This window comes from Zootoca vivipara, chromosome 8, assembly GCF_963506605.1.
Source record: "Zootoca vivipara chromosome 8, rZooViv1.1, whole genome shotgun sequence".
NCBI classification, from domain to species: domain Eukaryota; kingdom Metazoa; phylum Chordata; class Lepidosauria; order Squamata; family Lacertidae; genus Zootoca; species Zootoca vivipara.
The window spans coordinates 87,770,124-87,796,852 of NC_083283.1; the positions used below are offsets into that span (position 1 = coordinate 87,770,124).

The following is a 26,729-nucleotide window of genomic DNA, read 5'->3' on the forward strand; positions in this document are numbered from 1 at the left end:
AGGATGCCTGGTGTATGGTGACTTCAGGTTATCCACCCTAGTTTAAACAATGAAGTACTTGGGCTAACTGTAACACATTAGTTAAAAGCAGATTGAAATTGAAAATCCATAAGGCCCATTCAAAAGCTAATAAAGTTGGAGCCAAGTGTACACCCTTGGGAGGGATCTGGGGCCAGCATTGTGAAGGCCCTGCATCTGCTGTCTGTCAGTCAAATAGGCCTTAATGGTAGAGCCTCTGAGACCAGTCATAAGGCTGGGAAGGGGGCAAGAGCCGTTCAGAGAAATTGGTCCTAATCTGTTTAGGCCTTTAAAGGTCAATAGCAGGACTTTTAAATGGATCCACAAACAAATAGTTCACCATTGCAACTGGTATAATGACCCCCACACCTGGTCCCAACCACCCTCCAGGCAGCTGCGTTTTGATTGTTGTACTGTCTTCAAAGGCAGCCCATGCCAGACATGACAACAGTCCAGTCTGCTTTTCTCTGGATAAACTTAAAAACTTAAGTTTATCACTGTATCTGAAGAAGTGTGCATGCACACGAAAGCTCATACCAAAATAAAAACTTAGTTGGTCTTTAAGGTGCTACTGAAGGAATTTTTTTTATTTTAAAAACTTAAGCTGGTGAGAGGTGTCCTAAGCCATGAATCCCGCCTTGTGCCTCCACAGATAGTGCAGAGTTCAATAGAATCATAGAATCATAGAATCATAGAGTTGGAAGAGACCACAAGGGCCATCCAGTCCAACCCCCTGCCAAGCAGGAAACACCATCAAAGCATTCCTGACAGATGGCTGTCAAGCCTCTGCTTAAAGACCTCCAAAGAAGGAGACTCCACCACACTCCTTGGCAGCGCCAATCTCCATGCTTGTCTTTCAGGGGATGTGCCTCCCCATGCCAAACCAATTGCAAATCTGCAGATATAGATGGCATCTCACTTCAAACCAACTGCAGCATCATATACACATTAAACAAATGGAACCTTGTGGGATTGTGCAGGACAAATCCCATGGAGGGGCTCAGCCGGTTAATACAACTACCATCTGAGTAGGCCCCAAAAGAGAGAAGGGGAACCACTCAAGCCAATGCCTCAAATTCCCAAGGCTATATGAGGACCTCCAGTGTCAACCACTACCAGGCACACACTGGGCTGCTGGCAGCAAGAAAGCAGGTGGAAGGTTTGAGGGGGTGCACATGCACATGACCATAGTCTCACCCCTTCACTTGCTGAGACCCATTTTCATCAGTTCTCAGTTTTGGGTAGAGACAAGTTTGTAGCATGGTCCTACGGACAGATTAGTTTGCATTGAGGAGAGTTACAGAATTTCACTTTCCTGTGAAATTCTTCTTTGTTGTGTCTAATTTATACATTGAAGCTTATTTAGATCAGAGCCTAAAGCTAGAAGCATTTTTGTACAAAGACCTGAACACTGTGTAAATAGATGGAGTGGATGAGGGTCAATAAACGGAGCTTGATTGAGGCAGTGAAGGCAAGTGATTCTTGTGTCTGGAAGATTGGCCAGTTGCCTATTCTGGACAGGTTTGCACTCCCTCTAGAAAAGCAGGCTCGTAGTTTGTGCTCCTGGATCCAGCTTTGTCAATGGTAACCCTATGTAACCTCAGTTCTAGGAGTGCCTTTCACAAGCTGTGGTTAGAACACCAACAACTGCCATTCTTCCACTGTGATTCATGCATTCGTGACCTCAGGACTTGATTACTGCAATGCATTATCTGCGGGGCTACCGTGTTTCCCCGAAAATGAGACATTGTCTTATATTTATTTTTCCTAAAGAAGACACAACATGGCTTATTTTCAGGGGGTGTCTTATTTTTTTATTGCGCGTCCAGCCTCGCCTCTTCCTTGGTGCCCTCCATAACTGCGCTGATCACTATGTCTTATTTTCAGAGTATGGCTTATATTGCACAAATGCTTACAAATCCTGCTACGGCATATTTTATGGGTATGTCTTGTTTTCGGGGAAACAGGGTACCTTTGGGTCTGGTCTGGAGGCTCCAGTTGAGACAGGATGACGTGGCTAGATGGTTGGTGAGGACAGACTACTTGCCATACGTAACCCTGATGCATGAACATTGGGTTCATGAATTTTCAGGTCCCTTAACAACTGGGGGTCCAGGATACCTTAAGGACAGCCGATTCCAATCTCTGAGATCTCTTTTTTGTGGCACCCCATGGCTCAGGTGCATGGCTCATATCTAGCAGAAGCCACACATTCAGTATTGTGGGCCCAGGTCCATGGAACTAATTTCCAGCTGAGCTGATACAAGCCACCTCTCTGTTGAACTTTGGGCGCTTGGCAAAGACTTTCCCATTCCCAGAGGCATTTCTCCTTAACATTTATTAAGTTCTAATAAATATTAAATCTACCCATTGGGTTTTGTTTTTTTGTTTTTTGTACAGCACATAGAAATTCGAGTGCTATAAAATACCTAATGGTATAGAATAGTTCATCATCATCATCATCATCCTTTGGCAGGAGAACAAGATTGTAAGCACAGGAAGCAGCCTTATAGCAAATAATTTTTTATTAGTTTATCATTATTTTCCCAACAATAGCAATATCAAGGAAGCAGCCTTTTACCATGCCAGACTATTGGTCCATCTCCCCCAGTTTTATCTCTTCCGACTAGTAGTGACTCTCTAGGGCTTCAGGCAGAGATCTTTCTCAGTGTCTTCTATCTAATAACAGGCAATAGCAAGCCTTCTGCAAGCAAAGCATTTGCTCCACCACTGAGATCAGATCGTTCCACAACTTCTTCTCTTTATATATTTTTTCTCTGAAAAGAGGTGATTTGCACTGCGTTTTTAGGCTTATTGTTATTTTAGAGATTATGAGTTCTGTGGTGGAATTATTGCAGGCACAGAGATTGTTGAAAGTGTTCTCTTGTCCTCATCAGATAATATCTTCTCAAAGCACAGATACAATCCTATTCTATCCCTTCATGACAATGGACCACTCCCGGAGAGTCATGAAGCCAGAACGTATTGTGAGGAATGGTGGGCCAGATGGGCGGGGTATAAATGATAAATTATTATTATTATACTTGCTAGTTTGGACAGTAACTCCATTGTCAAACCAACTTGCAATAGAATATTATTTACTTTGGTTGTATCCTGTTCTTCCTCCAGGTTGATCAGGGCAACATACTGATTCTGCCATTGTTACCCTCCAATTCATCCTCTCAACAATCCTCTGAAGTAGGTTTGACGGAGAAATAGTGACTGACCCAAGTTCACGCAGGGACTTACACCTAGGCGGACACTCCCCTCTACAGGAGGATGGCTGCTTCTGCCTAGTTGCTGTTGGTGTGACTCCCCCTGGAAGGACAAGAGGTAGTACTTTGGAAGAGAGCAGCAGAGAGCAAAAGAACTATGCTCTGATACATGTAAAAAATCTCTCTCTCTGGCTGCCATTACTGTTAAGTTGTGGGTGAGCAGCAGACAACACAGCGATTCTCCAAACAGCTCTTTATTTGAGTCAGAACAGAACTGAACTGAAGTGCTGAGCCAGCCTGCTTTTATAGAGGCTGGCTCAAACAATGTAACAAAACATCATTCAAAATTCCATCCTAAAGTTCCCTCCTAAAACAACTGCCTCGGACCTGAGGGAAAACTATATACAGTGACTTCAATACATAACACCCCTCCCCACCAAGAGAGGGCATTAGTTAAGAGCATGGTGGTTCCAATAATATTCGTAGTGGTTCCCCTTGGGGTACAACGCATAGTGGTTACAGTTACCAATCTTAATCTTTTAGGGAACGTAGTCCTTTAGATAGGCTGGCCGCTTGGTGACCCGGTTGGATCGCCGAGGGCCAGTATTCGAGTCCAGGGGGTTGCCCGATGCCTGCTGAAACCACGGTGTGGCCGAAGGTGGCGGTGAGCCCAAGTCTCCTGGGTCCGCTACTGTTGTGGGACCCTCCCCGAGTGGACTCTGCGGCCAGTCAGGTTCAGCAAAGGTCCGAACCTCTGGAGAGTCCAGCTGAACCTCTGACGCAGCTTGGCTAAGTTCCTAGTCTGTAGATTGTGAGGGGGGGTGTTGATGGAGCCTCGCCTTCTGTTGGTGTCTGCTCCGGAGCTGAGGCCGCAGTTGGGGGCACTGTGGTATTGCCCGGCGCCTCAGCTGATCTATGTGTCGGCGCCACAAGCATCCATCCTCGAGTGCCACCTGGTACGAGCGAGGCCCAGTGACCCCCACTACCGTGGCCGGTACCCAAGGAATGTCCCCCACAAAGTTCCGTGCAAAAACCCGGTTCCCCGGAATAAAAGACCGTGTTGTGTTCGCACAGCCCGGGGGTTCGGCCACAGCAAAGTCTGGGCGTAGCCGGTCGAGCAGAGACCTGAGGCGACGGCCCATCAGCATTTCAGCCGGACTCCGCCCTGTCGCTGCATGAGGGGTGATGTGCTGCACGAGCAGGTACTCCACGACCCGCTCGTGCCAGTCCCCTTGGTTCAAGCACGCCAGTGCCTCTTTCGCTGAGCGCACCATTCTCTCCGCCTGACCATTGCTGGCGGGATGAAACAGTGCCGTCAGCGCATGGCGGATGCCCAGCCCCATGAGGTACCACTCAAATGTACCTGAAGTAAATTGCGGTCCATTGTCGGAGACGAGGACATCAGGACACCCATGGATCGCGAACAGGCCCCGCAGCACCCAGATGATGGCCTCTGTCATGGTGGATGTCATCAGGGCCACCTCCAGCCACTTGGAATAAGCATCGACCACCACCATAAAGGTCCGTCCATGGAAAGGGCCGGCCAGATCGATGTGCACCCTCGACCAGGGTGCCTTGGGCGTCTCCCAGGTGTGTCCTTTCGCTGCTGGTGGTGCCGGTCTCGATTCCTGGCACGGTTGACAGGTGGCAACCCAAGATCACTCTGAGGAAAGCCTGAGGTTTTACAGCCACTCCGAGTCGTCACCATTACTGGTATTTATTTGGTAAAGATCAGGTTGGTAAAAGTCTCACTTCAGTTCATTTGCTTGGATAGTAGAATGGTAGAGCAGGGAGTACATGCAGGAAGATAACGATAAGAGCAGTCACAACTTGAAAGGTTTCTTCTTTAAATACCGCTGAGGCCCAGACGCTCCCCCAAGTGAAGGTCAGGAAGACTTTAAACAATTCCCTACTGTACTTTAATTCCTTAAAACCTATGACTAAAACTTAAAACTTAAAACTGAGCTAAATTAAGTAGATAAGAATAAAACGAAAATAAAATACAAACACGGTATAAAACAGTAAAAAAAACTTAAAAACAAACCAGTAAAGTACGGAGGTCAGAAGGGAGGATGTTGATACTCCGCCATCTTAGGCCGTTTTTCTGAGCTTGTGTTAGAGATCTCATTCTTAGCCTGCTTAGTTAGACTGGTTTCAGTCCCCCTGAGCTATGCAGAATACATGATTGAGGCAAGGAGGTACAAAGGCTACCACTGTGTTCCTTATCCTGGTACTTATCCTGGCTGCTTTGAAGAAGTGTAGGCTGCTGGACAGACTTCTAATCTGTTTAAATTTACATCTCTGCTAAACCTTGTGCAGTTTGCTGTTCATGGCAAATGCTAAAACTGACCTTTTCAGCTCCTGGTGCAGCCAATTTCCTATTTTGGAATCAGTGAGGACGAACAATATAAAAATAATGGAAATTAAATAGTTTTGCCTTCTTGTTTTCACCCTTAGTATGGCATTGATACTGTACTGTTGTGGCTTTCATCCATTATGTTTACCTAAAAAAAACTAAGAACAAATGCACCTAATTGTTCCAGTTAGATGTTTCCTTGTCATTTCATGTTTGTGAGCAAGAGGAATCAGTGACATGACTGAAAGATGTTCAGGGAAATATTTTGCAAGATTCTCCTTATACCTGCCAGTCTTAAAGCGGCTGGTTGCTTACTGTGCTCCTCTTAGCAAAATATTTCCCTTGTGGAGGCTCCTGAGCCCACATTTGCAACTTGCAAAGTACCTTATTTTTCGCTCCATAGGATGCACCTAGTTTTTAGAGGAGGAAAACAAGAAAAAAATATTTTGCTTTCTTGAATTGTCCTAGGCATAGCAGCCAACTCCTAGAGGCCTAGGTGCTTCCCCCTCCCCATATTAAATATTTGTGGAAGCTTCTTTTGCAAAGGGGGAAAGCTCCAATTTTTAAAGGATCAGCTCAAAGTTGTGCAGCTTTTTTTGCAAATGGGAAAAAGCCCCGTTTTGGGGGAGGGGTCAGCTCACAGTTGTGCATCTTTTTTGCAAAGGGGGAAAGCTCCATTTTTTAGAATCAGCTTAAAGTTGTTGAGTTTCCTTGCAAAGGGAAAAATCCTGTTTTTATGGGGTTCAACTCACAGTTCTGCAGCTTCTCTGGGAAAGGAAAGGGAGCCATTTCTACAGTTTCCAGACAGATAATCTAATCAGCCAGTCACATGTCGCTGGGGAAACAAACAGCCTCCCTCTGCAGACAACAATTGAGGCCTGGGCAAGGGGCCTGGGTGGGTCGGGAAGGGAGCTAGTGTCCCTTATCTCCCTCCCCGATCTCTTGCAATCAGCGGGTTCCTTTCAACACTCTCTTTCCCTCTTGTTAGCCTTTAGCTCTTTTAAAAAAAAAAACACAACCTGCCTTTCGTCCCAGGGCAATTTGGCTCCAGGGACCACGCATTCGCTCCATAAGATGCACAGACATTTCCTCTTACTTTTTAGGAGGAAAAAAGTGCATCTTATGGAGCGAAAAATACGGTAGCTTTTTATGACAGAGGTTTTTGTTTTCTAGCACATGGTGATGCTGGTGAGTAAAGCTGATCTTACTCTGTACTTAAAATTAGATGCATATATAGTCCCTTTACCTTTATAGTTCATTTGGTATCTGCTGCTCAGTTCTTATAGTAAAATACATGCTCCTCATAGATCCTCTGGTCTTCCAGACCTAAACCCTCCTGTGCTCTAACCTTTGTTCACTCTGCCATGCACCTCAGGCATTTGCCTACTTGTGTCCCATCCCATCCAGTCAGCTTGATTCTTGTCCCTCTTCCGACATGACTTTTCTGTCCAACACTCTTGCCTGCCATACAGAGGGTCTTTTCCCCCTGAGTGTCTTTATCTTCTTAGTATGTATGTTTTTACTCTTGCATGCTAACAGCTTAATGCGTCAATGGTTTGTGAATATAAACATTTGTGATTTTAGGATGCAGTGTTTGAGAGTTTGTGTTGGCACTGCCCATAGGTCCAGTGCAGATGTGATACTGGCTTAGCGCAGACAACACATTAAAGCAGGGTTTGGGCCAGCCGTAGCTTATAACCCAATCCATGGTTTGAGTTTCCAAATGTACAACAAGCAAATCCCGACTCACTGATGCATCTCATGGTATTTGTTTTCTGCCCTCTCAGTTTCATAAATTTCCTCCCATCTATCTCCATGGTAAAGCAGCCCCTGAGAGAGATGCAATTGCTGTAACTGTGGCTTGTTAATTCAAATGTCATGTCAAACCATAGCTAGCACAAATGTTAGCTTTGAAAAGCTAAGTTCTGATTTTAGCTTCTGATAATGGCTTACCAGCTGATTGTAAGCCATGGTTTGACCATTCAGCCATCACACAAGCTTGAGTTGGGCTTCCTTAGTCATATTTTGAAGTGATGCCTGAATTGAACAATACCTGGCAGCTCATAGTTTGCCAGCTTTGGTACACGCCCTCCATTTAACTCTGGAGAAATTCCTTTCTCAGTTCTAATCTTGTAAACCAGCTGCCACCATTTTGTATTGAGTGATTTCAAACCATGGTTGGTATTAACAGTGCTTTGCATTGACTACAAATGAACAATACTAAAATATATTATAACAGAAGGTGACGTTTGCTTTACAGCTATTGTGGTTTCTTTGTGCTGAGTTGTTCTCTCCTGATTTCTTCCTACCTTTGCTGACAGTCTGATATTGAAACTGATTATAGACACCCGCTCTGCAAAAGGGATGATAAGGATAGCACAAAACGTTCATACAAATCTGCAGAGATAAATTTATTCCACCAAGGGTTTGGTACACTTCAGTCCCAAATTAGCCTTTCATCAGTGGCACCTATAACCCAGTGAATGAAAGCATCCCATTTGAGCAGCTCTCCCCAACCTGATACCTTCCAGCATGGATGGTGGGAGTTGTACTGCCACATCATCTGGAGGGCAGCAGGTTGAAGAAGGCTGCATTGGAGCAATGCATATTCTGTCTAGTACAACATGATTGGTTACATATAAAAATTAATAAGTGCAGCACACCTATTAAATGTCAGTTAAAATGAAAAAAAAATAGTCTGCAGTCATTGCTGAATATATTTAGTCTCTGGAAAATTGATGGTGTTGGGAGAGTTAATTATCTTCCTTTTTCCAGTCTTTGTGTAGCCATGGCTTTGTTATTCTATCTGTCACCGAGGAAAAGAAGGGGGAGGCTTTTGATTTATGCTCAATAAGGAATTTAACAAGGTTTTATTATGCCCTCCCCCCTCGACCAAAGCTGAATGGACTTTATTTAAAATCACTTTTGGACCGGACCAGGAGTGTGAGCGCCTCATGATTAATGCCAATATTCCAAATGAATGAGGAACCAGTCACAAATCATGCCAGGTTGTACCCACTTTGCCTTTCAAGTCGGCAGACACGGGCTTAAGTGGCATAGTGGGATGCAGTGAACACCCCAGAACCCACTGGGGAACATTGCCAGGAATTTTGCCTTATAAATTTTGGCTTTTCCCTGCCTGAACCTCCCCACGCTACAACCGAAAATTGATGGTGCTCTTAAACTGTAATCCTGTGCACACTTACTTGGGAGTAACACTAATTGAACTGAATGGTGCTTACATTTGAGTAGATGTATAGGCTTGCACTGTCAGTAACAGATAATTCCTGACTTCTGTAAGAACAGATTTTTACAACAGTAGGGATTGCCTAAACTGGAAAAAGCATGGAAAGTGCAAATACATAGTTGTATTCTAAAAGTTTCTTCATATAGTAAATATCTCATTTGTAACTTCTCCTTTAAAAAAGGAAATGTTTGCAACAGCAGAAGAGGAAGTTGCCTAAGATAAAGAAGAGTCTAAATTCAGAACTGTATTCTAAAAGCCTCTTCATATGCTAAGTATTACAAATGCAACAAATGGTTTGCATATTTTTTGGCCAACGTTGGTCACCAGCCCCAAGTACCTCAAGCCCAGCACACCTGCAAGAGTATCGCCCACTCCCCTCTTGGCTCCACAAGGTGAATGGTCCAGTTGCACTGAGCTGAGCTAATATAATAGAATCTAAGGAAGAATAGAGACATCTGTGGGACACTCCTAGAAGAGGAACTAATGCCTACATGTGAACTTACTAGCTAATGGATGGTCACAGCTCTCTATGAAAGATGTTAAATTACTCCTATCACAATTTTATACTGCCTCTTTTTATACAACTCTGTTGAAATGGTCTCTGTGCTAAATGATTGAATTCCAAAAGCATTTAAATCATACACATAGGCAGATATCTAGCTGTGTTATACTTGGAGTAAACCTTAGGGAGGAGTTAGTAGCCAGCAGCGCACTTGGCACATTGCAGCTTCTGGGAGCTCACAACCAAGAACTTGTGATCAGAACTCACAGATGGGCATTTGCGAGGGCAGTTTGACGGGGAGGCCTGGAGTCCTTTCTCACAGTGTGCATAGGACCAAGAGACATAGAGGGCAAGGGAGCTACTGCCATGACCTGTGCCATGTTGATCTTTCTGCCGGAGAACATGCGAAAGTAAATTTGTAGCAAGTGTAAGTTGATTGCCTTGCTTTAAGAGAAGGTCCAGCAACTTGAAGCTCACCTAGACACACTTCGAGCGACAGGACAAGATGCAGTGTTTCTCAGTAGAGCTGAGTTGGACTGTGATGGGACAGTACAGAGGTGAGATGGCTCTAGAGAGGAGGAAGATCGCCTATTGAAAGAGACTAACTCCTGGAGGAATGTGATGCACAGAAGTAGGACTGTCACAAACCATGCTGTGTTGTTGGAGCTGCTCAAATCTTCCATTCTTGGGCAAGGTGATTGAGCGAGTGGTTGCTGAACAACTCCAGGCACGCCTGGAAGAAGCGGACCATTTGGATCCCTTCCAGTCGGGATTCAGGCCTCATCATGGGACTGAAACTGCCCTGGTCGCACTGCTCAATGATCTCCAGTGGGCTAGGGACAAAGGTGAGAGCTGTTTCCTAGTCCTGCTGGATCTCTCAGCGGCTTTTAACACCATCAACCATAACATCCTTCTGGACCATCTACAGGGGTTGGGAGCTGGGGGCACTGTTAATTTATTATTATTTATAGCCTGCCCATCTGGCTGGGTTTCCCCAGCCACTCTGGGCGGCTTCCAACAGAAATATTAAAATACACTAATTTCTTAAAGATTAAAAGCTTCCCTAAACATGGCTGCCTTCAGATGTCCTCTAAAAGTCTGGTAGTTGTTTTTCTTTTTGACATCTGATGGGAGGGCATTCCACAGGGCAGATGCCACTACCGATAAGTACTGTTTGTGGGGGACAGGATTATCACACCAAACTACAACTAATCCAGAATGCGGCAGCTAGACTGGTGACTGGGAGCGGCCGCCGAGACCACATAACACTGGTCTTGAAAGATCTACAATAGGTCCCAGTTTGTTTCTGAGCACAATTCAAAGTGTTGGTGCTGGCCTTTAAAGCCCTTAATGGCCTTGGTCCAGTATACCTGAAGGAGTGTCTCCACCCCCATCATTCTGCCCGGACACTGAGGTCCAGCACCAAGGGCCTTCTTTCGGTTCCCTCGTTGCGAGAAGCCAAGTTGCAGGGAACCAGGCAGAGGGCCTTCTCGGTAGTGGCGCCCGCCCTGTAGAATGCCCTCCCATCTGATGTCAAAGAGAACAACAACTACTAGACTTTTAGAAGACATCTGAAGGCAGCCCCGTTTAGGGAGGCTTTTAATGTTTAATAGATTTCTGTATTTTATTTTTCTGTTGGAAGCCGCCCAGAGTGGCTGGGGAAACCCAGCCAGATGAGCAGGGTATAAATAATATATTATTATTATTATTATTATTATTATTATTATTATTATTATTATTATTATTATTCCATGCTCTCACCTTGGACATCAATTCTGGGCCAGAGGAGCATGGGAAGCATTTGCCATCCTCAGAATACACCAAGGTGGCTGTGAAAGGTAGAGTGCACAAAATGATCCTGCCACCTTCCAGAGGAGGAAGAGACAGGAGGAGATGGATTTGGAGGAGTCCTTTTCCATTCTTGACCTAACCCCTTCAGATCATGAAGGAGTATGCCAATAACCCACTTGCTACCTTCCATGGAGATGATCTCTGAGAAAGGGAATTGCTTTGTGGAGAAGGCAAGCTGAGAGGAAGGAGTGGGAAGGACTCGAGCCATAATATCCAGATGTGCCAATAGAGAAGAGGAAAAGACTCAAGAGTAAAATTGGAAAGTGCTTCAGATTGGGTATACTGCACACATATTAACTAACTTTTGTGATTTTGACATTTGCCGCAAGTCTGAATTGGTAGCCAGTTTTGTTTTTAACAAACAAACAAAATAACTTTAACAATTAAGCCATAACATGCAAAAATCCTTGCAGCTATAACAGTATCATGTGTGTCAGGGGGACGCCCTACAGAGAGCCGCTCCCTGTCATCCTGACAAGCTCCTCACGCAGCGTCAGCAGGAGCAGCGAGTCAGGAGAAAGGAATGAGGAAGTGAGCGGGGAGGAGAGAGGGCTCTTTCAGGTATTGGAGCCCCAGCGCCTGAGAGAGGGCCAGGGGAGCAGGAGTCTGGAGAGATGTCGGACACAGGGCCACCAGAAAGGAGACTGTTCCCTCTGATGCCCGAATTGAGGCGCGCACCCACCCGTAGGGCCAGGGGGCGGCGCTTTGGGGTGCCTAGGCTTTTATGCTGGGCAAGAACCTGGAAGAAGCCATTGCGGGATTCTGACACGGACTAGGCAGTCATGTTTACTGATATCTTTGCACTGTAAATAATATGCACAATAAAACTCTGAAAGACAAGACAGAGTGGAGCGTCTTTACTCAAGAGTAGCCACAGACACCTCTGACAATATGGATCTGTTCCAGTAAAAACAGTTGTATGTGTTTTATAATTGTAATGGTTTTATTTGATTTTATAATTGTTTGCTCTATTGTTGTAACATACCCTGGGACCTTATGTTGAAGGATGAATAAAAATGTTTATAAATAAATGAATGAATGTCCTTGTACTACGGATTGAGACTTACTTTCTTTAAAGGCACCTGATCAGTTCACGGCTGAGGTGACATATTCATGGGGAACTTCCAGACCTCAACTCATGCTCTTAATCACTATGCTTCACCAGCTCTCATGGAGTGGGAAAAGACCCAGATATTATGTAGAATATAGTCTTCAAGCTTTTCTATCTGGAAATGACTTTAGCCCAACATTTTTAAGGAACACTTTGCTACTATGCAGATGTAAACGGTTAGTGTCCTGTTGCACCCCATGATGGATCACTGGGTCCCACTAGTGGGTCCCAACTCATCAGATGATCTTGACAGGGGTAGCCTACACAGTGCCCGTCAGAAGGTGTTGGATTTCAACTTCCATCATTCCCAGCTAGCACACCCAGTGGTCAGTGATGATGAGAATTCTTCCCTAAAATTCTCTGTAAATGTAAAGGAACCCCGACCGTTAGGTCCAGTCGTGGACGACTCTGGGGTTGCGGCGCTAATCTTGCTTTACTGGCCAAGGGAGCCGATGTACAGCTTCCGGGTCATGTGGCCAGCGTGACTAAGCGGCTTCTGGCGAACCAGAGCAGCGCACGGAAATGCCGTTTACCTTCCCAACAGAGCGGTACCTATTTATCTACTTGCACTGGCATGCTTTTGAACTGCTAGGTTGGCAGGAGCAGGGACTGAGCAGTGGGAGCTCACCCCATCACGGGGATTTGAACCTCCAACCTTCTGACCAGCAAGCCCTAGGCTCTGTGCTTTAACCCACAGTGCCACCCGCGTCCTACAGCACCACCCGCACTCTGTAGGACACCACATTGGCTACCCCAGAAATGCACAATGCCTGTGCCAAAGAGCAGGATTCTAGTATGCCTCGAGCTACAGCAGACACATTGCAAGATATGCTTACAAGGCAATTTATTGCTCCAGCTGACTCATGAAGTTGAGACAGATAACACGTTTGCCAATATGTGTTGCGGCATTTTGTCTAATTTTTCCCACTGTTTGCTGATAAAGTAATGTTTTGTTTTTGTCTTGCCCCTTCTTCTAACAGCTGGGTGATCCATCAATCTTTCCTGCTGTCATTGTGGAACATGTACCCAGTGCAGATCTCCTGAACACTTACTCTGGTTTGTCCTGTGTTGCTGAACCCAGCGACATGATAACAGAGAACTCGCTGGATGTTGCAGAAGAAGAAATTATAGAAGATGATGATATCACCCTTACAGGTTTGTGAGCATTTTTTTTCATTGTCACTTAAGGACACAGTGGCTCAGATATGTCCATGCCTTTTGACCTGTTAAACCAGGAATCTTCCAATTAACCATGGTTTCATGATTGGTCCAAGTTGGAAAACCATGGTTACTAGCTGAAATGAAATGGGAAACTATGGTTAATTGGAGGCTTCCTGATTTCACTTCAGCTCACATGAAGTGGCTCTGTGCTCAGAAAAAAGCTTGTGCATATATTGGCTTAATAAGCCAAGTTATGATTGTCTGAACCAGCTCAGTTGAATTATCACACCAAACCATAGTTTGAGCTTCCTAATGAACAGGCAAACCCATGGCTTATCTGCTTTTATTTTCATCCTTTCTGTACTCGCCTTCAACAGTTCATCTCATTACTGTGCTGTACAGAATCTTGAGGCAGATCAACAGTTGTAACTATGATTTATCAATTCAGATATCACACCAAACCATCATTTTCTAGCATACTTCAAACTACGGATTGTGGTTTGCTGACTGATAATAATGTCTAACCTTATGGTTAGACAGAACCATAAGGCCTTTTGAGGTACAGAGGTAGTAAAAAAATATGTTGGAACCAACACGTTGTTTTTCCATCCATCTTGTTTTTCCTTGATACACTATTGTGGGAGCTTTGCTTCTACTTCATTATTAGCTGAAATCTACAGACACAGCACCTCACTTGTCAATCTTTTTGGTGCTGTTTCTTGACATAGCTGATAATTCAAGAGCTCAGGGACTCTGCTTCCTTCCCCCACTTTGGCAGTAGATAAGCAGAACAAAACGAACTGCTCCTGGGAGGATTCAGGATTCTGGAGTGGGAGACTCCCACCATTCCTCCCCAGCAGGATCCCTGACACCATGGGAGACATTAAATTTATGCATAACAAAAGTGGGAAATGTGCAAGGCCTGAGAAATTTTTTTACAGGAGTGGCTGAAAGCAGGAAATGCCGTTATGGATTCACTATCATGAATATTTTCTCTTCTTGGGTTTTGTAGTCATGTCCCAAGATCCCATATATGGCATGAAACCCAAATCAAAGAATGTTTTCACCTCATCCCACATGCTAGTCTTTTGCATAATTATCCCTCTTATCTGCAGTTGAAGCCTCTTGTCAGAATGGAGATGAAACAATGCAAACCATTGAAGCTGCTGAAGCTCTTCTTAATATGGATTCTCCTGGCCCAATGCTGGATGAGAAGAGATCAAGTGAGTCTGACAGGAATGTTGTTGTTGTTTAGTCGTTTAGTCGTGTCCGACTCTTTGTGACCCCATGGACCAGAGCACACCAGGCACTCCTGTCTTCCACTGCCTCCCGCAGTTTGGTCAGACTCATGTTGGTACTGACAGGAATACATCCGTGCAAAGTGTCTTTTGTCCCCAAACTATGCAGCTGTGTTAGATTTTGCAGGAGAGAAGGCTTGAGCTCTCTAGTGGGTTTACTTGGTAGCTTAGCCATTGCACTGTAGGGCAGGCTAGGGAAGAAAATAAGACTACTGTATTAAAAAAATATCATTAACAACCCTTTCAATTAGTCCTAATCTCCCAATTTTAGGAAATGGAAGGGTTAATGAAAAGCTTTTAGTTTAAAGGAGTAGTATTAGTAGATCTTCTTCCCTTTATTTAAAGAAGGAACATGATTTCACAGAAGTTGCTTTTGAGTCTAATTGGTCTTGGAAAGATTTAAGCCTGTACCTAACTTTCCATTGGCATTAATGAAACCTGTAAAAACGTTGCCTGGATCAGGCACAAATATTTAATGTCCACACAAGTGTCATTCTCTTTCCATGTTCTCTTTACAACTTAAATTTTAAATTTATCACTGATTTTTTTAAAACATTGTTTTGATGTTCACATTAATCAGTTTCAGTAGCTTCAGATTTGGAGCTACTATAAGACCTCTCTCTTTTTTGTTCACTTTTGGTTAAGTCACTTCTGGGACGAGCTGATGTATTCATTTTTTTATTCAGTATATATCTTGCCCTTCCTTCCGAGAGGGTAAGGCAGCACACATGGCGTTATCCAGTATCACCTTCTTAACAGGCCTGCAAGGTTGTAATTAAGTAGGTCCCTTGATTAGTCAAGAGAAATAGGTAACCTACATTAAGTAGATTCAAATTAACATGTGTCAAGATACACTAGCATTTTATTGGTTATTCTGTTAAAGTGATTGAAATTCAAAAGTCAGCTTTTGTTCTTACAGAACCTTGACTTTTTTGTAACCTTATTGCTAGAAACTTTTCCAAAAGCATTAAAGTGTTCATTGACTTATTTGTTGTTTTTCTGCAGCCCATGGGTTTGGGATGGAGGAGGATGTTGACCTTGGTCCTATTACTAATGTGTCAGTCACACTAGATGGGATTCCAGAGGTGATGGAGGTTCACCAGATCCAAGAGGCATTTGCTGAATCACCAAGCGCTCTAGCACTGGAGCAACCGAAGAAGAGAAAAGGTAAGGAAATGAGATGATGTGCAAATGGAAGAAGTGTGTGCGTGTTTATAATATCCAAATTAGCCTAGTGGCCCATCAGTAAAGCAGAATGATCACATCTCTTAGCTAAGTAGATGTGTTTGATGCTGTTTTATATTACAAAAAGAAATATTTGATTATTTTAAGATAGAGACACCATGAACTGAACTGTTTAAATTCAGTACCTACCTACTCTGATTCTTGGGTATTTTCAGAGTAGAAGCTATAGGTCTGCAGTATGTTCAGCCTACTTCAATTATGCAAAGCTAAAACTCTGATTTAAAATGCAGAGACTTACGAATTTTTCCGTTTCCAATGTTTTCCTATGGGAAACCGCTTTTCCTATGGGAAACTCGACTTACGAAGTTTTCGACCTGCGAGTGTGCATTCGGAACAGATTAAATTTGTAAGTCGAGGTCCCACTGTAATGAGTTGCATCAGTGGAAGCCCTGCATAAGTCCCGCCTGTGGTTGCCCAATGGCATAGCTGCCAAGTTATCCCTTTTTTAAAGGGATTTTCCCTTATGCTGAATAGGCTTCCTCGCGAGAAAAGGGAAAACTTGGCAGCTATGCAATGGGGTTTCTCCACTTGCTCTGCACAGAACTGTGTGCCAGCCAAAATGCTTGTGTGACGTGAATTCCTCCCATGTATATGTTTAGATATACATATAATATAAATGGATAATAATTATACAATAATCACATGGTCAAGTCGTTTAATAAACGACATGACATGTGCTCGTTTTGTACAGTCACATGAACTTATTTGCTTCCATTTCACTTCTCCCTTCAGGCAAGTGAGAAAATCAGATCAGGAAGTCACAGTTGACTGTTACATGTGTACTGGGAACCATGATTAATGACTTCCAGGCCAGCCAGGATTGTGTTGTGCAAATGTGGCCATTGTGTAATAATGCTTAGCATTCATATCAGAAATGGGGCGGGGGGGGGGCAAGTACCTCCTTGTTTACATGAGATGGGAACTGGGGACATCTTGGCACATGACCATGCTGACCATGCAGGGAATTGGTCAATCGCTCTTGGTGGGGTTGCGCTACCACTGAAGGCAGGTACATAGCCTGAGGGCGCTTCCAGATCCAGCTTCATCATTGGAGGCCCAGGCAGGCTCAGTGCCTGGAAGCGTCTTTTTCCAGCTGTGACTGGGACCATTCTGGACCAGGAGAGCTTGACCACAATAGTGACAATCTTGAAGTCACATTGGTGACTTCAAGATTGGATTGCTTCAAGGGACTCTCTGCCCTTGCGCTTTGACCCAGAAACCGCACTTAGTGCAGAATGCTGCTGCATGGTTCCTAACAGGAGTGAGGCCTTGTTAGCATAGAACATCTCTGTTCCAGGATCTGCCCTGGTTCCTGATTTTGTTTCTAGGCCAAGCTTAAGGGCTTGGAACTACTTTACTTTATGCTTACCTCATCTGCTCCCACTCATCTGCTTCAACCAGCAGAACTGGTGCTGTTACAGAGCCACATACTTGCTTCACATTTGTAAGAAAATGATATTTTAGCGTGGCAGTACCTGCACTTTGGAACTCCCTGCCTCTTGACATCAGGCAGGCTCCTTTACTGCACTCTTCTTGGTGCCAGCTAAAAGCTTTTTTTTAATGCAAGCCTATCCAGATATGTGGAATATTTACATGTGTTTTAATCTGGTTTTAGGCTTATCATTAATAGTTGTTTTTAACTGTTTTTACTGATAATTTGATTGTTTTATTCTTTTTGTAAACTGCTGTAGATATTGATGTGTTTTACTCTTTTACTGTTAATTTTAATTGTTTTAATAACTTGTTTTTAACTTTTTATTGGTAATTTTAATATTTTTTGTAAGCCGTTTACAGGTTTTATTTAAAATCAGTTGATGTGATAAATTAAAAATAAATAAAATCTTGATTCTTAGGTGCCTATTTAGCTCATTGCTAAATGGGATAAATATAAATTATCAGAATTTAACTAGCAAAGGCTTATTGCTAAGTTTTAGATAAATTATTTGGAGATCAATAATTGGGAAGCTTTTTGTCCAGCAAAATAAGTACTGTAAAATCTTGACTTGGACTCCAGTGGGGTCCTTGAACTGCTGTGGTCTTATCTAGCAGTTTGGTTGTTTTAAATCTGACATGCTGTGGGATCGATACTCAGTTGAAAGCATTGGTTGCCCTATGTCTGTTTAATAGTTTCAGTGTGAAAGTTCATACAACAGTCATTTTCTTTCAGGGAAGAAACCCAAAGCTCCACGACCAGAATCTCCCACTCTGACTCCAAACATATCAGTGAAAAAGAAAAGCAAAGATGGGAAGGGTAAGCCTATCAATAGAGCTGAGCCTATAACATTCTGGATAATTGGCAGTCAAACACAGCTGCTACTTCCGCAGGGCTGCTTCATTCTGATCATAGGGCTTAAGAGGCAAGGAGAGGTGTTTCTTGCTTCATCTGAAGTGAATTTGCCATCCATCATGATAACAGTAAAGAAGATAATTGGGAGATTGCCCTTGCTTCTTTCCATGGCAAGTGCTGCTTTTTTGCACTGCAGGAGTACACAGGTACCCACTGCTGGTACTTTCTGATACTAAGCCATACTGTAGTTTTAAGATGTTGTTGTTGTTAATTAATTAAGCTTACATACTGCCCTCCATCTGAGAATCACAGGGAGGTTTACAGTATAAAGGTGGCTCTTCCAGCAGTGTGTGTGTGTGTGTGTGTGTGTGTCTTACAATGGACTCTGTACCTGTCAGATGGTACTAGTCTAAGTGAAGAATAGTAGCACTATGAACTCTCCTGCCGATAAATGTACTAGTGAGAGCTTGAGTGAATTCAGAAATTAGTCTGCATACAGAGGCAGCTGAAAATGCTTCTGCCACCACAAGTCTTGTAATGCTTGTGAGCTCCTTACCATATAGACTGATCTGATCCCATGTAGAATTCTCTACTTGTGTAGAGACTCTGGGCATTCTTGAACTTGATTGGTAGAGAATCTGCAAATGTTACAGCCTTCACATGCTCACTCAGAGCCAGAGTATAATAGTTGGATTCAAATACATTTGCGTTTTGACAATATGTTGAAGTGATCAACATAAAGTTGGAACAAAATTGGACAGCTTTGTAATCCAAATAGGTTTCTGCAAAGATAAGGGAACCCTCATTCTGCATAGGTGTCCCTGTGCCCTCGTGAGGCAACCCCAAATATATAAGGAAGTCAATCCTAAATGTTGGAGGGGGTGCAGTCAAAGGGACTTCTCTATTGGAGTGCTGACTTCAAATAAATGAGCACTACATGGACTTAGGATCCCACCCACTCAAGATTACCCGAATGATGACCTCTTAGCCTTTCTATTGGTAGCTCCCCGTATGGAGATAGCCAGATGTTGGGAAACTGGCGGTGGGCTTCACATGAACTCTTGGTGTCCCAGAGTCAATGGCACAGGCTGTCAAAGCAGCAAGGGGCAAATACAATCCCTGTTCCTTTTATAACATTTGGCAAGTGTTTACAGAATAGAGAAATCATACAGATTGTGGCAGGAATCTACCCAGCACTCATGGGAAAATGTGGCATGATATTTAGAATAATCAGATGAAACTGTTATTTAGCATAACAAAACACTGTCATTTTTGGGGGACAAGTTATTTGTTGTTTACTGCAGTAACAATTGTTTTATCAAAATGTGTCTTTCTGAAAATCTTTTTATTCATTTATTTTAGGAAACACCATTTACCTTTGGGAGTTCTTGCTAGCTCTGCTTCAGGACAAAGCCACTTGTCCGAAGTACATAAAATGGACTCAGAGGGAAAAGGGCATTTTTAAGCTTGTGGATTCCAAGGCCGTGTCAAGGTTGTGGGGAAAGCACAAAAACAAACCCGATATGAATTATGAAACAATGGGCAGGGCTCTCAGGTAGGTAAATTTAAGATAATGACAGAATATACTCAGCACAAAATGTATATCATAAGGGGGAGAGCATCCTAAGCTAAAACAATGTTAAACACTAATACTAGTAAATATTATATACAGATATACATAAACACTTTGTGCAGAGCTAACCCCCCTCCCCAAAACAACAACAGCAACCACCCCAACCTAATGAGGACAGAGTATGCTCAGTGAGCCTGACATGCTGACTGTTGGGAGGGAAAAGATTGAAAATAATATTAACATTCTAGAAATATTAATACTGTGGTTGAATCAATACTGGCTAGCACTGGACTAGTAAGACATGGCTCCCTTAGCATGGATACCGGCTGTTAAATGAATCATGACCATCTCAGGCCCACAACTGCATTTTTGTTCGCAGTGAGGCTTCATAAGCCCAGGTGGATCCTGTTCTGTACTTTGAGTGGAATGTCCTTGGTTGCATGGAGACCTTTCATAATATGGAGAGTGATCTGTTGGGGGAAAGTACTTGAGTATTCAAAGCAAGTATATTCAAAGCAACAGAGTGATCTGTTGGGGGAAAGTACTTGAGTATTCAGCAAGAACAGAAACAGCAGGAAATGAATTGTGTTCATTCTTTTAAAAGTGCATATTGCTGCATTAATCTGTTGTTAGTGTTAAAACAGTATTTTAGGTAGAGTTTCTCCAACATTAAGTACAGTCGTACCTTGGTTGATGAACACCTTGCGACTCAAATGTTTTGGCTCCTGAACAGAGCAAACCTGGGAGTGAGTGTTCCGGTTTGTGAACGTTCTTTGGAACCCGAATGTCCGACACGGCTTCTGCAGCTTCCGATTCAGTGCAGGAAGCTCCTGCAGCCAATCAGAAGCCGCACCTGGGTTTTTTGAACATTTTTGGAAGTTGAATGGACTTCCGGAACGGATTCCGTTCAACAACCAAGGTACAACTCTATTTCTTTGTGTAATCTTTGGTGTGTTTTCCTACTTCAAATAGATATTATTACCAAAGAGGCATTCTGGCCAAAGTAGAAGGACAACGTTTGGTGTATCAGTTTAAAGAAATGCCAAAAGACCTTGTTTACATAGATGACGAAGATCCAAGTTTGAGTACAGACTCCCCTGATTCATCTTTACAATCAACACCTGTTGGTAATAGAAACCAGACGGGCAGGTCTAAAACATCTTCAAACATGGTGCAAAAAGGAACGTCTGCTGCTGTTTTAAAGATTCCAGTCACCTCCAAGTCTGCCAGGCTTAAGCAGCCCATTGAAAGTGTTCCACAGCAGCTGCCTGCGGTGACAGCAGAAGCGCTGAGGACGGGGCAGCCTAGTCAGCCAGTCCATCCAACTCAGCTTTATCGGACAGTTCATTTAATGCACCCCCTGCAGGCCATTCCAGAAGGACACACAGCTGTGACCAGTAACATGCTGGAGGAGACAGGGAGTCCGTCTCTTCAAAACATAAGGTAAGAAAGAAGGTCAGGACAGGGCTCCTGGGGCTGCTGGTGGCAGCTAGCGTTAATAATAATAATAATAATACCCCACTTTTTTCCCCAGACAGGACTCAAGGCAGCTTACAGATAAGAACAAGAATCACTAAAAACATGGACAAAATAATTAAAAAACAATTAAGAGAACTAAAACTATATACATATATGAAATCTGTTTAAAACATACCAATAAATACAGTACCTAAACTGTTAACCAGAAACCATTTTGAGTTTGGTCAACATGTCACTTAAGCCAAACCTTGGGTTACCTTGACTTTGTGAAGATGTCAGCTCCCAGAGAGAAGCTCCCACTTTGCTCCCTGCTGCCCCCAAGCAGCTCCTGCTAGACAGGTCCGCAACAGCACAAGGCCTTGAACTTTGAAAGTCCCTTCCAAGCCCTAAAACAGACAGACGTGCACACTGCATTCCTCCACACTGTGCAATGAGATATACCTTCTGGGTGGCTCACAAAAAATTAAAGGAATAAAATACAACACTAAATACGATGACACAAATGATAAAAGTTATTATTGAAGGATGAATAAGTACAGCAATTAAGAACATGCATATACAATAAATCACAAACCCTGATTTGAGAAGCCTATAATTTTAAAAAGATGGGAGGGTGCTACAGTGACAGGATGCCACCACCACAAAGGCCTTCTTCCTAGGAGCCACCCATCTCACTTCATTTGCCAAGGGCACTTGAAGCACGGGCTCCTCTGATGAGGATGTTAAGGATCAGAGGAAATACAATTTTTTAAAAAGTAACGGCCTTTAAAGTTGTTAAGAGCTTTAAAAGTATGCAAGCATCACTTTAAATTGAGCCCAGAAACTTAACTGGGATCCAGTGCAGCTGGCAGAGTTCGGATGTAATGTGGCCAAAATAATCTTGAGAGTATATTCTGGACCAGCAGCAATTTTCAGTGCTTTTTAAAAGTTGGCTCCATGGCTAACCCATTGCAAGGGTCTAAATGGGTGGTTAGCAGGCCAGATAGGACTGCATCTGGCTTGTCATGCATAAACCAGGACACTAGGAAGATGTGAAAATAAGATACCTAAAGTGGAGGGTAAATTTGCACTTCTCTCTCAAATGGTTAATGTATATCCAAGGCACCCAGAAATTTAGAATTTGGCACATATGTAGTCCAGAACCCAGTGGGTACAAGAAAAAGTTTGAAAATTAGTCATTGCTCCCTCAAAACTAAAATATTGGGGTTATGGTGCTCACATCACAACAAAAAACAAGTTGCACTGCATAATCGAAACATTGGCTTGGGAATTCTGCTCCTCCTCCAAACTTGGATTGGGGGTGGGGGCAATTCCAATCAAAGCCCAAAACACAGGCGGTTGCTTGCAGATGCAAACTTTTATTTACTTGTTTTCACACAGACTTCACTGCTGGTCAGTGGGCATTAGAGATAAAAATCTGCGAATATGTTTAGTGCAAAACAGCCGGGGTTTGAGGTGCCTCACAATGCCTAGAAGTGCCATGCTTGGTGTTGTGTTCTCCTGTGCTCTGCTGGCCTGGCCTCGAGTGCTTCACAGCCGACACAAGCAGGGAGGACTGAAGTACAGGGCAAAGGGATGAGGGGAACAGTATGGGAGGGTGGCATGGGAAAAAATGGAATACAGTCGTACCCTGGTTTTTGAACAGAATGCGTTCCGGAAGTCCGTTCAACATCTGAAACATTCAGAAACCAAGGCGTGGTTTCCGATTGGCTGCAGGAAACACATCCAGGCACACAGACATTGCTATTTCTCGAGTCCTTTGTGCAAAACTAAGGAACTGTTAGTTACTGAAGCTGGGGAGGAGTTTTGATTGTGTGTGTGGGGGGGAGAGATTTTAAGAAGATAAACAGTCATGCTGAAGTGTTTCTCCACTTTTTTGCTGCTGCTTTATTTAAGGTGTACTTTGTAGCCTTTGGAAAATGGAATCAATTAGCCATTCCAAAAAGAAAGCATCAAAAATATGACTCTCTGCAATTTTTTGGCATTTGCCTTTTTTGCTAGGGGGGTGTTTTAAACATCCACCCCCACTTGTTGTATTTACAGAAAATAACTTCTAGGGTAAGAAGTGTGAATAGAGGATTCTGGGTCTTTTTCAGCTTTGTGATGCCATGGGAAAAAAGTCTTACAAGGCGGCCATTTTTCAGTCAGAAGAGCAATAATGAACCCTACTCTCTAAATTTGTTCTCTGTTTGAATATCAGCTGACACCAGCCACCCCCTGCTTCTCAGCTGTCTTAAGGCTTATGCCGTGCAGAAATGAGAAAAGCCTTCATTGGAATTCACTGGTGTCTGATGCCCATTGGGAGCAGCAGGGTGGAGACAGCGAGGCCAAGAGTGGCAGGCAGTGGCCAGGCACTCCTCCTGGCTTCTCCCTGCTAAGTTCTGCAAGGGCAAAACTGAGATGGAGGAGGAGGAAGCACAGGCAGTGTTACCCTCTGGGCTCATTGTAAAAGTAATATTTTGATACTGAACAGATCTGGGAAAAGTTATGGTGGTTAAGTGAGTTACTATTTCAGATGAAAAGTGCCGTATTTTTTGCTCCATTAGACGCACCTGACCATAGGACACACCTAGAAAAAAATATCTTGCTTTCTTGAATTGTTCTAGGCATAGCAGCCAACTCGTAGAAGCCTAGGTGCCTTTGCCCCCCCATTAAATATTTGAGGTGCCTTCGTCCCCCCCATGTTGATGGGCATTGTCATTCATATAGTGTGCATGCACTTTGTCTTGAGATCAATTGCAGCGGTTCTCAAGCTGTGGGTCCCCAGATGTTGTTGGACCACAACTCCCATCATCCTTGAGCTCTGGCCTTGCTAGCTAGGAGCGATGGGAGTTGTAGTTCAACAACATCTGGGGACCCACAGGTTGAGAAAGGCTGATATGGTATGTGAGGTGGGGCTTACCTGCCCCCCAAAAATATTTTATTCAAGTTGAAAGAGGGAGGGAAGGAAGGGGTGAGAGAGAGAGAGAAAGAAAGAGAGACAAGGAAGGAAGGGGCGAAAGGGGGGGAGCAGCCCTCTCCGCTGTCACAGAAGCAGCCCAAGAGCCGGTTTCCCACTGCGCACGGCTCTGGCTCTGGCCTTCGCTCCATAGGACACACTGACTTTTTCGCTTCCTTTTTGGGAGGGAAAAAGTGTGTCTTATTGAGTGAAAAATACTGGAGATTTTATTTCTAAATTGTGTTCACAAAGATTCGAGATATTTTGTATGTTAATACTTTACAGTAGTCTTGTGTCAGACTTTAGTTTTAGGTTTAATGCGTGAAGAGCCTCGTCCTCTTCATTTGTCATATTTCTCACAACTATTCTAGTTTTCTCCTCATCCTCAACATCATTTACTTTAGGCTGAAAGAGAGTGGATATTGGTGCTTTCCAGTGAGTCCTCGTTAGGGATTTGCCATTGGCTTTCCAGGCCGAAGGCAAGTTCACTGTCATGTGGCTTTCAAACAGAACAATATTACAAATGCATTAAAAGTAGGGGGGGAATGTAATTATTTTTGCCTCTCTTCACAGGACCATCCAAGCCCCAAGCCAAGTTCCGGTTGTTGTGTCCCCAGGCAACCACCAGCAGCTGCATACCGTAACACTCCAAACAGTGCCTCTAACCACAGTGATAGCCAGTGCAGACCCAACATCCACAACACCCCAAAAGTTCATTCTACAAGCCATCCCAACTTCACAGCCCATGACTGTGCTTAAAGAGAACATAATGCTGCAGTCTCCCAAGCCAGTCTCTCCTCCTTCATCCATTGTCTTCAGTCCTGCTCAGGTTCACCAAGTTCTCACCAGCAACGTGCAAACCATTTGCAATGGAACAGTCAACATGGCTTCTTCTCCATCCTTCAGCACTGCTACCCCGGTGGTAACTTTTACGCCCAGCAATTCACACGTTGTTGCTCAGCCGTCCAACACTGTGATCACTTCCGTCATTAAAGCTCCAGAAACTAAACCAACTGTTATACAAGGAGTGATAAAATCAGAGGCTGAGGATAACACAGTGGAAGAATGCAAACACTCAGAGCAAGGCTTCCAACAGCAGCCTTTGGTGGTGGTGGTATCCAATTCCAATGGATTTCCCTCTTCTGTGCAAATTAAGCAAGAAAGTGAACAGTTGGAGCAAAGCTCATACAAGTAAAGGGTTTTTTTTTTGTGATGGGACTTCACCAGCTGTTTATCATTTGATTCCAAAGCAGGCATTACAAAGCTACTTTAATTTCTGAAATTAATTTAGAAGTAATATGATACACTTTATTTCAATGTTTTGTTTGCTACATGATATAAAATATTAATGTTTAAAAATGCAAGCTTGAAGGAATATGGCATTTATCTTTTTTTAGATCACTGTCCAAAATTTCTTAATTTCATACACTTCATGCATTATTTGTCAATCTTGCTATCTTGCATAATAATATAATCACTGCTGTAATCAGTGCTTTAAAATAATAAATTTCTACAAAGATGTTTCCACCCATCTATGTGATTTTATTTTTATATGGATAGAAAACAAGTGGACAGTTGGAAATATACTTGTTTCTAATGTGTTTTGCACCAACTACTTTGTTGTGCAAAATGAAATACACCTCCCAACCCAAAAAGATACTAATTACAATATGCTTTTGTTTTCATCATGCGGATATATTGGGTATACTGTACCTGTTCACCAAAACTGAAGTTATCATTACTGGTGCAATTATTTTCAGACCACTTCAATATTCAAGCTTTAAAAAATGTGTTTCCCATTATTTTGTAGGAAGCTGAAAAAAGAATTGTATGATTTATGAAAGTATGAGATTAAAATGTTTCTATAGAAGTAGTTTTCTATTGTAAATATGTAATTTAATTTCTCAAAGACTTTTTCAAAATTTTGTTTCCATAGAGCAATATTTTATAGATACAAATAAGATCATTATGTTTAGAGCTCTAAAGTTATATGTATTCATATATTACAGAGTGGATTTGTATTTAAAAACTTTTAAATTGTGGAACCCTTCTGAACCTTTTTTGTCTTTTGTATTTTAAATTGGTTTATTATGAAAATAAATCAAGTACAACATGTTTATATGTTTTTGTTTGTGAATCTAGGAGTCTAAAAGAGATGAATTTGGCATGCATTACCATGTAGAACAGTTCAGGATAAAACAGTCTTGGTAACTAAATTCAAATACAGTACAGCAAATAATGCAAAGTGTCTTCACCAATATGGCCATCAAATACGCTCAGCATAAAAATAATTTTTAATCCCCCAATACTGGTAGGTTGCATCCAACACTTCACAGGTGACCTTCTGCTCATGCAACAGGATTTCTCACTCCTCTCCACAATATTCCAGTATTGTGTGTGCACACTGTTGACTGACGACTCTTCTGCACCTACATATCCCCACATTGC

General features: G+C 43.0%; 1 protein-coding gene across 7 annotated transcripts in view; it reads left to right on the plus strand.

Moving 5' to 3' along the window:
* Positions 1 to 26,398, plus strand: part of ELF1 (E74 like ETS transcription factor 1) — a 65,861-nt gene extending 39,463 nt beyond the window's left edge. For 5 of the 7 annotated variants that reach the window (XM_035101317.2, XM_035101316.2, XM_060278175.1 and 2 more), the window contains 7 exons: positions 13,281 to 13,455; positions 14,577 to 14,684; positions 15,765 to 15,926; positions 18,172 to 18,255; positions 19,654 to 19,846; positions 20,837 to 21,307; positions 24,855 to 26,398. In XM_035101317.2, coding sequence (XP_034957208.1) covers positions 13,281 to 13,455; positions 14,577 to 14,684; positions 15,765 to 15,926; positions 18,172 to 18,255; positions 19,654 to 19,846; positions 20,837 to 21,307; positions 24,855 to 25,476 — 1,815 coding nt within the window. In that variant the 3' untranslated portion in view covers positions 25,477 to 26,398. The other 2 variants (XM_035101321.2, XM_035101322.2) reach the window with 2 other exon arrangements.
* The last annotated feature ends 331 nt before the right edge of the window (positions 26,399 to 26,729 follow it).